Source organism: Ostrinia nubilalis, chromosome 29 (assembly GCF_963855985.1).
Source record: "Ostrinia nubilalis chromosome 29, ilOstNubi1.1, whole genome shotgun sequence".
Taxonomy (NCBI): domain Eukaryota; kingdom Metazoa; phylum Arthropoda; class Insecta; order Lepidoptera; family Crambidae; genus Ostrinia; species Ostrinia nubilalis.
Window position 1 is genome coordinate 6,179,743 of NC_087116.1, and position 13,864 is coordinate 6,193,606.

General features: G+C 34.1%; 1 protein-coding gene across 1 annotated transcript in view; it reads right to left on the reverse strand.

The window, feature by feature from the left end:
* Positions 1–11,288: 11,288 nt before the first annotated feature.
* The window catches only part of LOC135085621 (uncharacterized), a 79,846-nt gene continuing 77,270 nt past the window's right edge, over positions 11,289–13,864 (reverse strand). Inside the window, exons 49-52 of the mRNA XM_063980396.1 lie at positions 13,744–13,844; positions 12,917–12,994; positions 12,176–12,238; positions 11,289–11,960 (exon numbers count right to left, since the gene is read on the reverse strand). Of these exons, the coding sequence (XP_063836466.1) occupies positions 11,877–11,960; positions 12,176–12,238; positions 12,917–12,994; positions 13,744–13,844 (326 nt within the window). The 3' untranslated portion in view covers positions 11,289–11,876. The remainder of the gene's footprint in view (positions 11,961–12,175; positions 12,239–12,916; positions 12,995–13,743; positions 13,845–13,864) is intronic.

Here is a 13,864-nt window from a genome sequence, read left to right on the forward strand (position 1 = left end):
GACAAATATTCAACCGCTGCGTTGAATGCAGCAGCCTTGGCGCCTACGGCGTGTTATGCCGTCTTGCTGTAGTAACTTGTCAATCCTTCTCATGGGAACTTCGTAAGTACAAAACACGTTCCATATCCCGTTTATTTCCGCGTGACGTCATAAAGTGCTACTTTTAAGCACGCCTTGACGTCACGGGCCATTTAATTGCACGCTTTATCTCTTTCTTTAATTTTTACTAGATTGAAAAAGTGAATAATACCAACGTGTCGAGTATTTTTTTGATAAGTTAACCGACGGATTAATTCAAACTTTTGTTTCTTTTACAAAGGAAACATCCTTAAAAACATACGTTACGATAACGTTTTCTTACTACTTTCGTCTGATTTATCATCATCATTTCAGCCACAGGACGTCCACTGCTGAACATAGGCCTCCCCCAATGACTTCCAGATTAACCGGTTGGTAGCGGCCTGCATCCAGCGCCTTTCTGCTACCTATCGGTCGTCGTCGTCCACCTTGTTGTGGATGTAACTTTCTGACGTTTAAACAATAATCTCTTTGGAAATTAAAATAAACTTCATTCCTTTCACTTGTTTTTTTGGGATAATTTTAAGTCCTGTCCTTTCACTTATGTTTAGAAACGTAGGTAATCCTGCCTGACGTTTCCCGAATAGTTAGTTACTTAAGTTTTTTTTCACATGCCTAATAATTTAATTTTTTTTTCATTTCAGATTCTACTAAAGGCCCTAGATTCTACGGAAACGAACTGAACACGTGGTAGTCTGGACCTAATGCATGCAGGTGACATGTAACATCGGTCTACCTACCATCACCTTGAGTATAACTAATCCAGTTTTGAATGTAAAAAATACTCATCTTTAACTTCTTAGTTCTGCTTTATCCTGTAAAGGCTACTGAAGTGCTTTCTCAGGATCTTCGACTCTTTATAAGCATTTTTTTATTTTAAGATATTTTGTAGTTGTCGCGGTGATTGCGAAAAAAAAAATATTTTTTCAATCAGATGACATCATTTAATTTTCTTTTTCAACGGCATAATTTATTTTAGTCTTTTAAATCTGGTACCTACCTAATTACCATAAAAACAATGAAAAACTAATTGTTTTGTTTGTAAACCATCTTGGGCATCACCTACTATGTCTACTGGTGACATTAGGCAGTTTTCTGTCTGCCTATTAACATCTTGACTATATTAATGCAGTTTTGAGTGTAAAAAAATTCCACGCTTAATTTGTGGATAAGTTGCAGTTTTCTGTCTATCTTGAGCATAATTATTCCAGTTTTGGGTGTAAAAATATTCTACCCTTAATTTTTAATTTGTTATTTCTGTTATATGATGATTTGCGCGAAAAAAACACATTTTTTCATCTACGGAGCGCGTAATAAAGAGCGTAGAGTAACTTTAAAAATGCAAATAGTATGTAACATTAGAATTATTATTTTTATTCTATGTAATTTTTTAGATACACTTGGCAGATAATAAATTTTATAATAATACATTAACTTAAAATGACTTAAAAACTAAAATTTTAAAATTACTAATGATAAAAACTATTTACAAAATAAAAAAGACTTCACCCCCAGCTAAGCCGAAACTTTAGGAATGTTGGCACTATTTTAAACAACTTTTAGATCCAAAGACAAAATTAATTCGTTACATACATATTTATTTTTATAATACACACTTGTCACAATATCTACATGAACATTCGATTAAACTATAATCTTCAAGAAATAATAATTATGTAGGTACATATTGATCGAGGCAAGTAATAATTGTCTAGTTTCATAGAAATTGTATCATTACATCTTTGATTTAAATAGTGTCTTAAATCCTCTTGAGGTTTGTCTAGACACTAATGTTCAAGATCACTATGTCAGTCAGTCAGTCAGTCACCTTTGAGTTATATCTATTTAGACAATTTATTAGAAGATTCAGATAAGCATGAGAAACTCTATGGTAGAAAGCTAACTATCGTATCGCACTCGTCATGTACCAGCGGTCACAGTCAAACCACTGGTCTTCAAACACAGGTCAAGCTACAATTTTTTTTATATTCAGATTTTTAATTCTTTTTTTCAGCTGTGTCCCCTGATATTTACTCAAGGGGTTCTTCATTTATTATTGTTTGTTAAGGAAATAAAAAATTTCATTTAAATAGTACTTTCGACTGATGTGGCCGTAGGGCCGACAGAGTTGATTCTCTCCAAGACGACGTCTTGATCTTGAGCACAACTAAGTAGTCCATTCTTGCTTGTACCGTTTTCTAGTGGGTGGTACCGTAAGATCCAGTTTTTAGGTTTTCCTCACAATTTGGTCCCAGGTCTTTCTATGGACAAGTGCTTGTTCAGCTCTCATTTCCGTTGCTATCAGTCTGTGGACTTTCTGGGTGCACCACGCTTAGTGGTTTTAGAGGTCTTTGCCATGTCTGTCTGCGTTTTTTTAAACTCGAGTTTTTTAGACTTGCATAGACTTTAAATAATACTCACAAAAACAGTACTTAGATGGTAGTACTTAAATGATACTTGAATAGTACTCGAATAGTACTCGAATTGTACTCTAATAGTACTCGAATGGTACTCGAATGGTACTCGAATGGTACTCGAATGGTACTCGAATGGTACTCGAATGGTACTCAACTAGTAGGGTAAACCAGAGAGTGATTGCCCACTGGTAGTGATTGCCCGCTTTAAGAATAATATTGTCAGGTGCTGACTTTGAATCACTCTAGTTAGATTTGAATTTACTAAGTAGATGGCTCCGAGATCAATGTACAGTAGATTTAAAATGTACAATAGGAAACACTAAAAAAAAACAGTTATGGCGGATTTTGTCAAGACGGGTGAAAATGTTACTCAAACATGTAAAGACTTTAACAATTTTACTAAGGAATTACTTTCTTAGAGGTTAAATTTTTTTTGCAAGTTATTTAATATTCAACTAATGGTGTATAGTCATGATGAAATTATAAGTGTTTTCTCCATTATCAATGAAAATAACTGATAAAATTTGATTTCTAACGGTCATTTTAACGGTGGGTAATCACTGCATGTAAATCTGTATATTTTTAGTTATTGCCCACCATCATTTCAGTTATTGCCATATGTTAATGTATAGTTATTGCCCAGGGCAATTATTATTAGAATGTTGCCACCATGCAGTAGCAGTGTTTAAGTTGCTCATTGCTAGACTTGTTTTGCAATTTACAGGCATAAATATTAAAATGGCTTTTAATGTTTCATTTTCAGTATGCCAAAGACTCCAAAAGTTCAATATAGCATAGAAAATTTGCAAAAAGCGATCGAAGCTGTACAAGATGTATCCAACATATGAAAAATATGGTTCGGCTTGAAAAAATTGATAAAACTTCAAACGCAAATACAAAAAATGAAAATCCTACGTTAAATCTACTAGTGGAAATTTAATTGTAAGGAAATAGATACAACTTTAGGGAAGAATAACCAACAGCTAATTGAACATTCTGAGCAACCACTTGAACTGATATCAAAGAAGATAAAAAAATAAATACATAATAAAATTCAAATTTTTGCGTCATCTATGTTTTGAAGTACATAGATGATTCTGTCTCTACCGATTCTGACTCATCAACATCAGCTCAAGATATTTGATAATATGTTAATAAGGCCAAACGCAATTTATTTTGAAATTTTGAAGACTGTACTACTAGAATTTAAGTTTAATGTTTTGTTTTGTTTATTTAAAGCCTATTTTGTCATTTTAAAATTGATTATTTTGTTTTAAGATACTGGGCAATTACTGTGCTTTGATGTGGGCAATTAGTGTAAGTAATGGGCAATGACTGTACTTTTTGGAGGATTTTAAATTTATTTCAATATTTTCTAAGTTACGTAAGTTTTAACTAAAAACTGTTAATATTCTGTTTAACAGTTTATTGAGTTATAAGAAAAAAGTCATAAATGGTCGATAATTAAAATACTTTCTTTAATTTTTCATCTCAATGAGTTTGAAATCTTTAAGTGGGCAATAGCTATACGGTTTACCCTACCTACTTTCTAAAAAGTACTGAAATAGTACTTTCGGCTTAGGTGCAAGATGGTCTTGAGCATAACTATTCCAGTTTTGGGTGTAAAAATATTCCACCATTCTTTTTATCCTTTCAAGGTTACAGTGGAAATTAAATGAAGCACTGCTCCTCCCGTATGCCGTTTTGTATACTAAAAGTCTGTTAGGTTAGATGTTTGTTTCTATGGACACTCGTCTCAAAAGACTTAACATCCGAATTCACAAACAATGCTTGCTTAAGTGAATACTTGAGTGAGTAAATGCTTGATATACTTGACCTCATCTAAGCCAGTCTTCAAATTTTTTCTTCGTTGCACAGGTCAACAATATTTAACCCTTTTTGTAGAAGGCAGCAAGCATTTTTCCATTTTTCATTTTCATTTTTCCTCTGAATTTCCTTTGCTTTTCGGATCCAATACTCAATACTCAATCGTTTACTGCTTAACCACATTAGCATTCACATTAGATCCGGAGCTTTTTCGACCGGAATTTGGTCTCAGGTCTTTCTGAGGACAAGTTAGTGCTTGTTCAGCTCTCATACCCGTTGCAACTAGCATTCAGCACCTTCTGGTCGCAACTTTCTAAATATTATTTTCTAAATAGTACTACATTGGTACTAAATAGTACATAAATAGTACTTTCTAAATAGTCAAGAAGCTTTACACGCTTTGTGGTTTCAGAGGTCTTTGCCATCTGTCTGCGTTTCGGCCGAGGTGCAGACAGAGTCGACACTCTCCAAGATTGCGTCTTAATATTGAGCACAATAATCCAGTTTTGCTCTGCAAGATGATATTGAGCATAACTAGTACGGTTTTGTGTGTAAGAATAATCTCTCTTTGCTTTTTGTCTTGTAAAAGCTACAGTAGAAATAAAATGAAGCACTGCTCCTCTCGTATGCCGTTTAGTATACTAAAAGTCTGTTAGGTTAGATGTTTGTTTCTATGGACACTCGTCTTAAACGACTTAACACCCGTATAAACGATGCTTGCTTGAGTGAAGCAGCAAATCGAACGCACAGCGTTGAATAGAACTCTGTGATTGGTTCGTGTGTCACCTTGTGCGTCCACGCTCACTGTGAGAGCTCATAGTAGTGTTTGTGAATACGGGCAATAGTGATTTTTGCCTTGAGTATAACTAGTCAGGTTCAGTCTTTATCGTAACTTTATTCAGGTTATATAACTGTATTCTACTGTACTTTTTATAGCCCGACCAGGAACATAAAAACTAATCAAATTAACCCGTAATCCTGAATCCTGATACATAAAGTTAGCCTATTAATTTAACACAGGTACGACTGTACTCAGTGTTGCACTATCAAATGCAATTGACGCGCCTCTATGCCAGGGTTTTTATGTTCCTGGTCAGGCTATAAGCATTTTCTTATTGTAAGGCAGTGTCTCTTAAAGTTATATATTAGTTATATATATTTGGCATAACACATCAATGGTGGTCCAAAATCACAAAGAATTTTAAAGGTAAACTTATCTTACAACGAATGTAAGCCAGTTTCGAATTTGATAAAATTATTTAATAATAATAAATAATAATAATAAATCCTTTATTTAACCAAGGTTACAACTTAGTATTGCGATGGCTCCTACGTATACTGGCGTAAGTGAAAAAAGTAAATTTTACAGGAGAGCCATTTTAGTGGCCAGAACCATATTTTTGGGTCATATCTTCTGACCTACTAAAACGAATTTAATGAAATTTCACATTTAGCCTTAACATGTAATGCTTTTGCTACTGCTGTTATCAATTTTTATATTTTTCTTATATATTTTGAGATTTTACGCATTGCCCTTTTACGTCGGCATATTTCTATAATTTCATGTATATTGTTCAACGTAAAGAGACTTAAATGACAACGTAAATATAATATTTTAAGCGATTACTATCTTTATTTATGCATGTAATTATTTTAATTGTTATCATGTGCTATATCAATAATAAATCAGTTAGAAAAAGTCGTTTAATGTACCGTTTTACGTTTTAACGCAAATACGCCCATATACTGTGCTCGAGATTTAGTTAGGTCTTTTAACATAATGTGTCATATTTTTAAAAAATATAAATAACTTGAAAAAATCGAATTGCCTAAGGCGGGAATTGAACCCACGATGCCTTAGGCAGTTCGATTTTTTCAAGTTATTTATAATTTTCAAATTAGTTTGAGATGCGACTCTTAACGCTAAAAATTAAATAACTATATAATGTGTCATAATTTATAAATAAAACAATTTGCTAAATATTTTCATGGCTTTATTTAAGATTTGGATTATAAAAAATATATGTTTATGTAAGCAACTACTCGTATAGATTGACGAATCGTATGATTGGGCTTTATACGTGGCGTAGTTTTGCACATACGCCTATTTGCCTAAAATTTTATTTTGTATCTAATGGAAAAAATTTTTTTTTTTCTTACTGACGTTATAGATTAGAGCAAAGTGAAATCATTGCTTAAATAATTGGAAAAAGGCGTAAGCGGCAGTTTCGCCCTTATACGTAGGAGCCATCGATTGCTAGTGGTCCCCAAACTAGGTTACACCTGTCTCTTGGGAAAGCCACGATAGCCCAACGGTGAAGTGGTCGGACTGGCTGACTCGAGATCCGAAGAACGCGGGATCGAATCTCACCGCTCGACTATTGTGGTGAGCCCACTCGTAACACAAGCTTATTTAGCTTACCACGAGGGGCTAACGGGACTATTAGTAATTTGTACCGTTATCTGTAAGTGGTACCATAAGATCCAGTTTTTAGGTTTTCCTCGACTGATCTTTGATGAATCTTCCTCCAGAGAATGCATTTCATCGCTTTCGGATCCGGAAGTTTTTCGACCGGAACAAATTCCGGTCGAAAAACTTGTCGACCTGGGACCAAAGTCCCAGGTCTTTCTGAGGACAAGTGCTTGTTCAGCTCTCATTTCCGTTGCTATCAGACTCTGGCCTTTCTGGATGCACCACGCTTAGTGGTTTTAGAGGTCTATGCCATGTCTGTCTGCGTTTTTTAAAAATCAGTTTCTTTATTTGCATAGACTTTAAATAATACTCACAAAAATAGTACTTAGATAGTACTTAAATGATACTTGAATAGTACTCGAATAGTACTCGAATGGTACTCGAATGGTACTCGAATGGTACTCGAATGGTACTCGAATGGTACTCAAATGGTACTCAAATAGTACTCAAATAGTACTTTCTAAAAAGTACTGAAATTACTTACTAAGTACTTTCGGCTTAGGTGCAAGATGGTCTTGAGCATAACTATTCCAGTTTTGGGTGTAAAAATATTCCACCATTCTTTTTATCCTTTCAAGGTTACAGTGGAAATAAAATGAAGCACTGCTCCTCCCGTATGCCGTTTTGTACACTTAAAGTCTGTTAGGTTAGATGTTTGTTTCTATGGACACTCGTCTTAAACGACTTAACACTCCTATAAACGATGCTTGCTTAAGTGAAGCAGCAAATCGAACGCGCAGCGTTGAATAGAGCTCTGTGATTGGTTCGTGTGTCACCCTGTGCGTCCACGCGCACTGTGAAAGCTCATAGTAGTGTTTGTGAATACGGGCATTAGTGATCTTGGCCTTGAGTATAACTAATCAGGTTCAGTTTTTATTGAAACTTTATTCAGGTTATTCTACTTTACTTTTTTAAGCAAATTTCTTATTGTAAGGCAGTTATTATAGTCTCTTATAGCCACGAAAGCCCAACGGTGAAGTGGTCGGACTGGCCGACTCGAGATCCGAGGAACGCGGGTTCGAATCCCACTGCTCGACTATTGTGGTGAGCCCACTCGTAACACAAGCTTATTTAGCTTACCACGAGGGCCTAACGGGTCTATTAGTAATTTGTGCAATACAAATTGCTAAAGCCCGGTCTGTGAGCACGTAGAATTTTGTCCAATGACCCCAAGCTACCATCCTTATTGCTCGCGCGTAATTATATTGCTGTCGCGACTGTGCGACGGGCACCCGCAGTGAGCGTGCGAGCGCGACAGCAACATATTTACGCGCGAGCGATAAGGATGGGTAGCTTGGGGTCATTGGACAAAATTCTACGTGTTCGCAGACCAGACCATAATATTCTTTAATCTTTCTATTCTATTCTTCTTCTTATTTATTTCCCTAAGGTAATCCTTGAAGGGGTTGAATGTGGTCCCCACTTGTACAGTTCACCCTCGGGTATTGTCTGAGGTTCGTCTCAGGCCAGAGGTTGATATACTTGACCTTGTCTAAGCCAGTCTTCATATTATTTGCTTGCACAGGTCAACAATACCTAATCCTTCTTGTAGGATAAGGAACCTCATTTTATCCTCTTTTTTTTCGGCAAGATTTTGGGATTTAGAAGTTTCCATTCCGATTTTTACTGTTTTTCATACACAGATTTCGTTCTTGACCATAGATAGGGTCAACAATACCCAACCCTTCTTGTAGGAGAACGCAGCCAATCGCGGTCGCGATCTCAGGGCCCTTTCCCATGGCAATTCATTTCTACGGGATCCTGCATTACGGGATCCCTCAAAACTGCCGTGGGAGTCTTTAAAACTTCCTTAAAGTACTTTTCTAAATAGTACTTTCTTAATAGTACTCAAATAGTACTTAAATAGTACTTTCGGCTGATGTGCAAGATGGTCTTGAGCATAACTACTCCAGTCCGGTTCTTTTCGTTCTATCCTTTAAAGGCTACGGTGGAAATTAAATGAAGCACTGCTCCTCCCGTATGCCGTTTTGTATACTAAAAGTCTCGTAAGTAATTACATAAGCAAATTAACAACTGCAATTAGGTACTCAAAACTTTTCGAGTCCATTGTTGGATCCTAAAAGTAACAAATCAAAGAAAAAAGTAGCTGTATGTGGAGATTTTAATATAATTAACAGAATACACAACTAAAATAATATTCTGTTCGACGAATTGTAAATATTTTGATTCATTTATTTATTTTTTATTTTTATAGTGTAGTTTTTTTTCTCTTCCAGTTTTTTTAGAAGTTACATAAATTATTTTTAAGTTGTAATTAGGTAAGTTATGTTTAGTGTATAGTATTTTTTTAATTTTATTTTTTAAGCTGTATCTACCTACCTACTATGAGCCTAAATGGTAACCCTGATCTAAATTGGCTGAAATAATGAAGTTATTTTGTTATTTTCGTATTTTGTTCACCAAATATACAAAATTTCAACTTCTGGGTTAAAAAATGCATTTTTTTCTTAAAGTTTGTGTCTTTGGGATTATTGATAAACTTTTATAGACAAGCGTCTTCCTCAAGGATTTCCTTGTCCATGGGGTTTTTATCGTAAAAAAGCTACGAAACAGTTAAAAAGTGACCAGTGTTGTAATCCTAAAATCTGTCATCATCTTCAGAAAATGTAAACATTGATTTAATTTTAAGTATACAAAATGACATACGAGAGGAGCAAGTTCTTCTAGTAGAATAAAGCAAAACTCGGTCGCAGCACCACTTTTTATACTGTATAATAAATCTTTTGGGCAAGATTTTGGGATTTATAAGTTTGTATTCTGATTTTTAGTTTTTTTTTTAATTTTGTGAAATGTCCTCAATTTTTTTTTGTGGTGATGGACTCTGAAGGGCTTCATGCAGTAGCCCCATGCTCTTTAAATGGGATCCAATAAGTGCATGGTGCCTGCTATGACACTACTGTTACTTAGGTGGTACTGTAAGATCTAACTTAGAATATGCCTTATTTTTATTATTACGAGTAGGTTATTCTTAAGTAGTAGTAGGTAAGTTATGTTTATTGTATAGTAATTTAATTAATATTTTTTAAGCTGTAAGGTACTATGATCCTAAATGGTAACCCTGATCTAAATTGGCTGAAGACAAAGTTAATTTCGTATTTTGTTCACCAAAAAATCCAAGTAAGTACATAATTTCAACTTCTGGGCTAAGTGTTTTTTTTTTCTTTAAAAAAATGTACCTATCTTGAGATTCAAATGTACATTTTTAGATAAGGATTTCCTTTTTAAATTGAGTTTTTATTATAAAAAGTAAAGAACCTGTGTTGTAGTCCTCGAATAGCACCATCCCATCTTTTATAAATGTGTTTTTTTATTTATTTATGCCTTAGTTTTATTATATTCGTAGGTTATTCTTAAGTAGCAAGTCGGGAATTATGTTTACTGTAGGTATAGATTTTCATTTTATTTTTTAAACTGTAGGTATTATGCGTCTAAGTGGTAACTCTGATCTAAATTGGCTGAACATGCATAAAGTTATTTTGTTATTTTCGTATAACCTTTTATACCAATATTGGTAAAATAGAAAAGGGCCTTCCTCAAGGATTACTTACCTTTTCCATGAGGCTTTTATGGTAAAAAGTAAGGGCCCTGTGTTGTGGTCCTAGAATAGTACGACCCCATCCTTTATAAAATTAAATGTGTTTTTTTTATTTATGCCTATTTTTATTATTATGTTTAAGTATTTTGTTGAATTGTTTTTTAATTTCTCCCAGTTTTTTCTTATTAATACATAGATAGGTTATTCTTAAGGTTATTTTTGTTGTATTTTTTTTTTATTAATTTGTAGTAATAATCTTATTTAATGTAAGTATTTGCTGTATCTAATTGAAAAAGAGGTTAAGTAAGTAAAAGCACACAGCTTTTTTATTTTTATACCCAAAACTGGCATAGATAGGCATAAGTGTTTCTATTTCGGACAAAAGAAAGCCCTTTTTTATTTTTATTTACTTTAGGTTAATTTGATTATTTTATACGAGTTTTTAATTTTAAGATGTAAATACATTAAATGTAAAAAAAATGTGGGTTCAAGTTTTTAATAAGTTTTAATTTTATTTTTGTATTATTTTTGCATTTTTTTGTAATTATTATAGTAATTAGAACCTGTATTGTGGTCCTAGAATAGCACAATCCCATCTCTTCGTTGGTTTTTTGGCTATTTTTTGACCATTTAATTTTTTTTTCTTATAAGTAGTACGTAAGTTTAATTTATTGTATTAATATTTGAAAATTATGTCCTTAATGATAATCCTGATCGAAATTGGCTGAAGATAAATAAATATTTGTAACATTAAATACCTTTTTTATTTCTTTGAACTAAAAAGATATTTTTCACCCACCACATAAACATACCTAGTAAATTTTTTTTAGAAAACCATAAATTTTTATCGTTTTAAAATAATTAGCATAGGTAAAAACTTTTTTTTTTAAATATTTTTTTTTAAAAATTACTTTCGCTTAGAAATGAAACAAAAATGTTGCAAAAAAACTTTGTTTATTACAATACACACGCAATGTGGCTTCACACTCACAATTTTGAACATTTTTCAATTTTTTTTTGTATATCACACTTAAAACTTCAATTTAGTGGGTTCATCACTCCACTCATCATATTGTTGAAAGGAATATCGTGAGTGTGCCTTTTTAACTGTTTAATTAAATTTTAATTTAATTTAACTTCAATGCTTCAGATTAGTATAAACCAGCTTGCGCTATTTCACCAGCATGTTTAAAATTCTCAGCTCTTTCAATTGTTTTGCAATTTCTTTCAGTCATAAAAACTTTGCCTGTCTCTTTCTCACTTGTACTGTAATATAGTGCGAGTAAAAAAGACTAATAGAGCTTTCACCGTCTCAAAAAATGTGTGAAAGTGATGCCACTAAAAGACTTCAAAGGCTGTCAAGTATTTTTCTGTTTCTCTGTTTTCTTTCCAAGTGAAAAGGACAGTGATATTCCATTTCTATTTCTCTTCAGAAGTGAAAGCAGCGCACGATACAATCTTCATCTTTCTTTTTTCTGTAGCGATGAAAAGGGACAACACAAAAGTGTAGTGATTCTGTCTCTGTCTATCTCTCATGCTGGTTCAGTCTACGCAAGCTGGTGACATCCATTCCGTAGATGGCGAAGCCAGCTGGTTCTTCAAAGTGCACCTGAGAATATAAAAATAATAAAATAAAAAAAATATAAAATCGAAATACACTTGCCTAATAATAAAAATCAAAAAATGTATAAAAAGAAAAATAATGTACAAAAAATAAAAAAAAGAATAAGGCCCGTATTCCAAAAAGGAAAATAAAAACTAAAAATCCAGGATAGATTTTCTGTTATTACTATGGCATGTAATGTATTTTTTTTTGTTTCTCACCTCTTTTTCCGCCACCTTTGAATCAGATCTTTCTCCTTTGGACTTATCTGCAATAACGGTCACCTGAAAAAAAAGTAATTGATTCATCATCATCATTTCAGCGATAGGACGTCCACAGCTGATCATAGGCCTCCCCCAATGATTTTTCCACATTTTCCGGTTGGTGGCGGCATTATTACCTTACCTTATAATTTTCTATAATAAACTAAATAATCAGAGATTTCGTTAAATAAAAGAAAAACCTAAACATAAGTTATGAACACAGATGTCAAAGAAATATGAAAAGAAAGTGCAGCGATTTCGTAACTAAAACTAGGTACAACCCGGTCGAGCAAACTGCGCACCTGGCTGCCGTGACGTCACATCGCCGCTCTGGTACAGAAGCGGCGAGCGCGGTGAGGTAAGTGGGTAAGTACGCAGTTAACTCGATTGGGTTTTAAGCAAAGTACAGAAATGTCAAAGGAGTATGAAAAATAAGTGAAGCGATACCGTAATTAGAAACAAAAGCCTGGTCCGTGAGCACGTAGAATTTTGTCCAATGACCCCAATCTACCCATCCTTATCGCTCGCGCGTAATTATGTTGATGTCGCGCTCGCACACTCACTGCGGGCGCCCGTCGCACAGTCGCGACAGCAATATAATTACGCGCGAGCGATAAGGATGCCTTAGCTTATGGTCATTGGACAAAATCTACGTGCTCACAGACCAGGCATCAGAATGATTTTTGCTACAATTTATACCTTCTTGGAGTCATCTTCTTCTTCAGTCTTCACCACTGGTGGGATGTTAGGGCCCAACTTCTCAGCCAGGGTTTGTACCTAGAGTGTCACAAGGTCAAATCAAATCAAAATCATTTATTGCATAATGTAGGTACATACAGGTCACATAAAAATACAATTATTGTTCAGCTACATCATAACAATATCGGCATGCAACAGAATAAATTTTTCGTGATTCAAGAAATTAAGAAATTATACAAATAAATTAAATTAAATGTCACAATAATAATTAACATTGATTTAAATAATTATGTATCAGACAACAGATAAACACACTGATATTTTTTTGATGATCATATTTTGGTGAGTGATCAAACAACAAGGATTGATTCTAATGCTCAAAATTAAATGCAATTGCTTTGAATGTGAAATATGAATGAAAAAATTATGAATGATGTGTGATGAACAATGATTAATGAATGTTACATGATGAACAATGCATTATAAAAGATGCATGATGAATGATGGATCGATGAATGATGCATGACTTTCTGTAAGAATAATTTTTTGATAATAAATAAATGATGAATGATGAGCGAAAAGTTAGGCGTGTCGTATGATGATCGTTGAATGATGCATGATGGATGATGCACGATGAATGATGCAAGAGCATAATGAATGATCAGCGATGACTGATACATGATGCATGATGAAAAATGAGAGATGAACGTAGAAAGACTATTGGTGAATGATGAATGACTACTGATGACTGACGAATGAAAATTGAAGATCTGGAGACTATAAAATCATAATGATGATGATGAGTAAAACAAAATACATATACCAACATTAGGATACTGCGAGAAGCAAGCCCTCGCCCGTCCCCAACAGGGCGGCGCCACCGCCCGCCCGTAGCGGTCGCGGTCCGCCGGGTCGAACATGTAGTAGCCTGGGGGAGTTGTAAAGTTA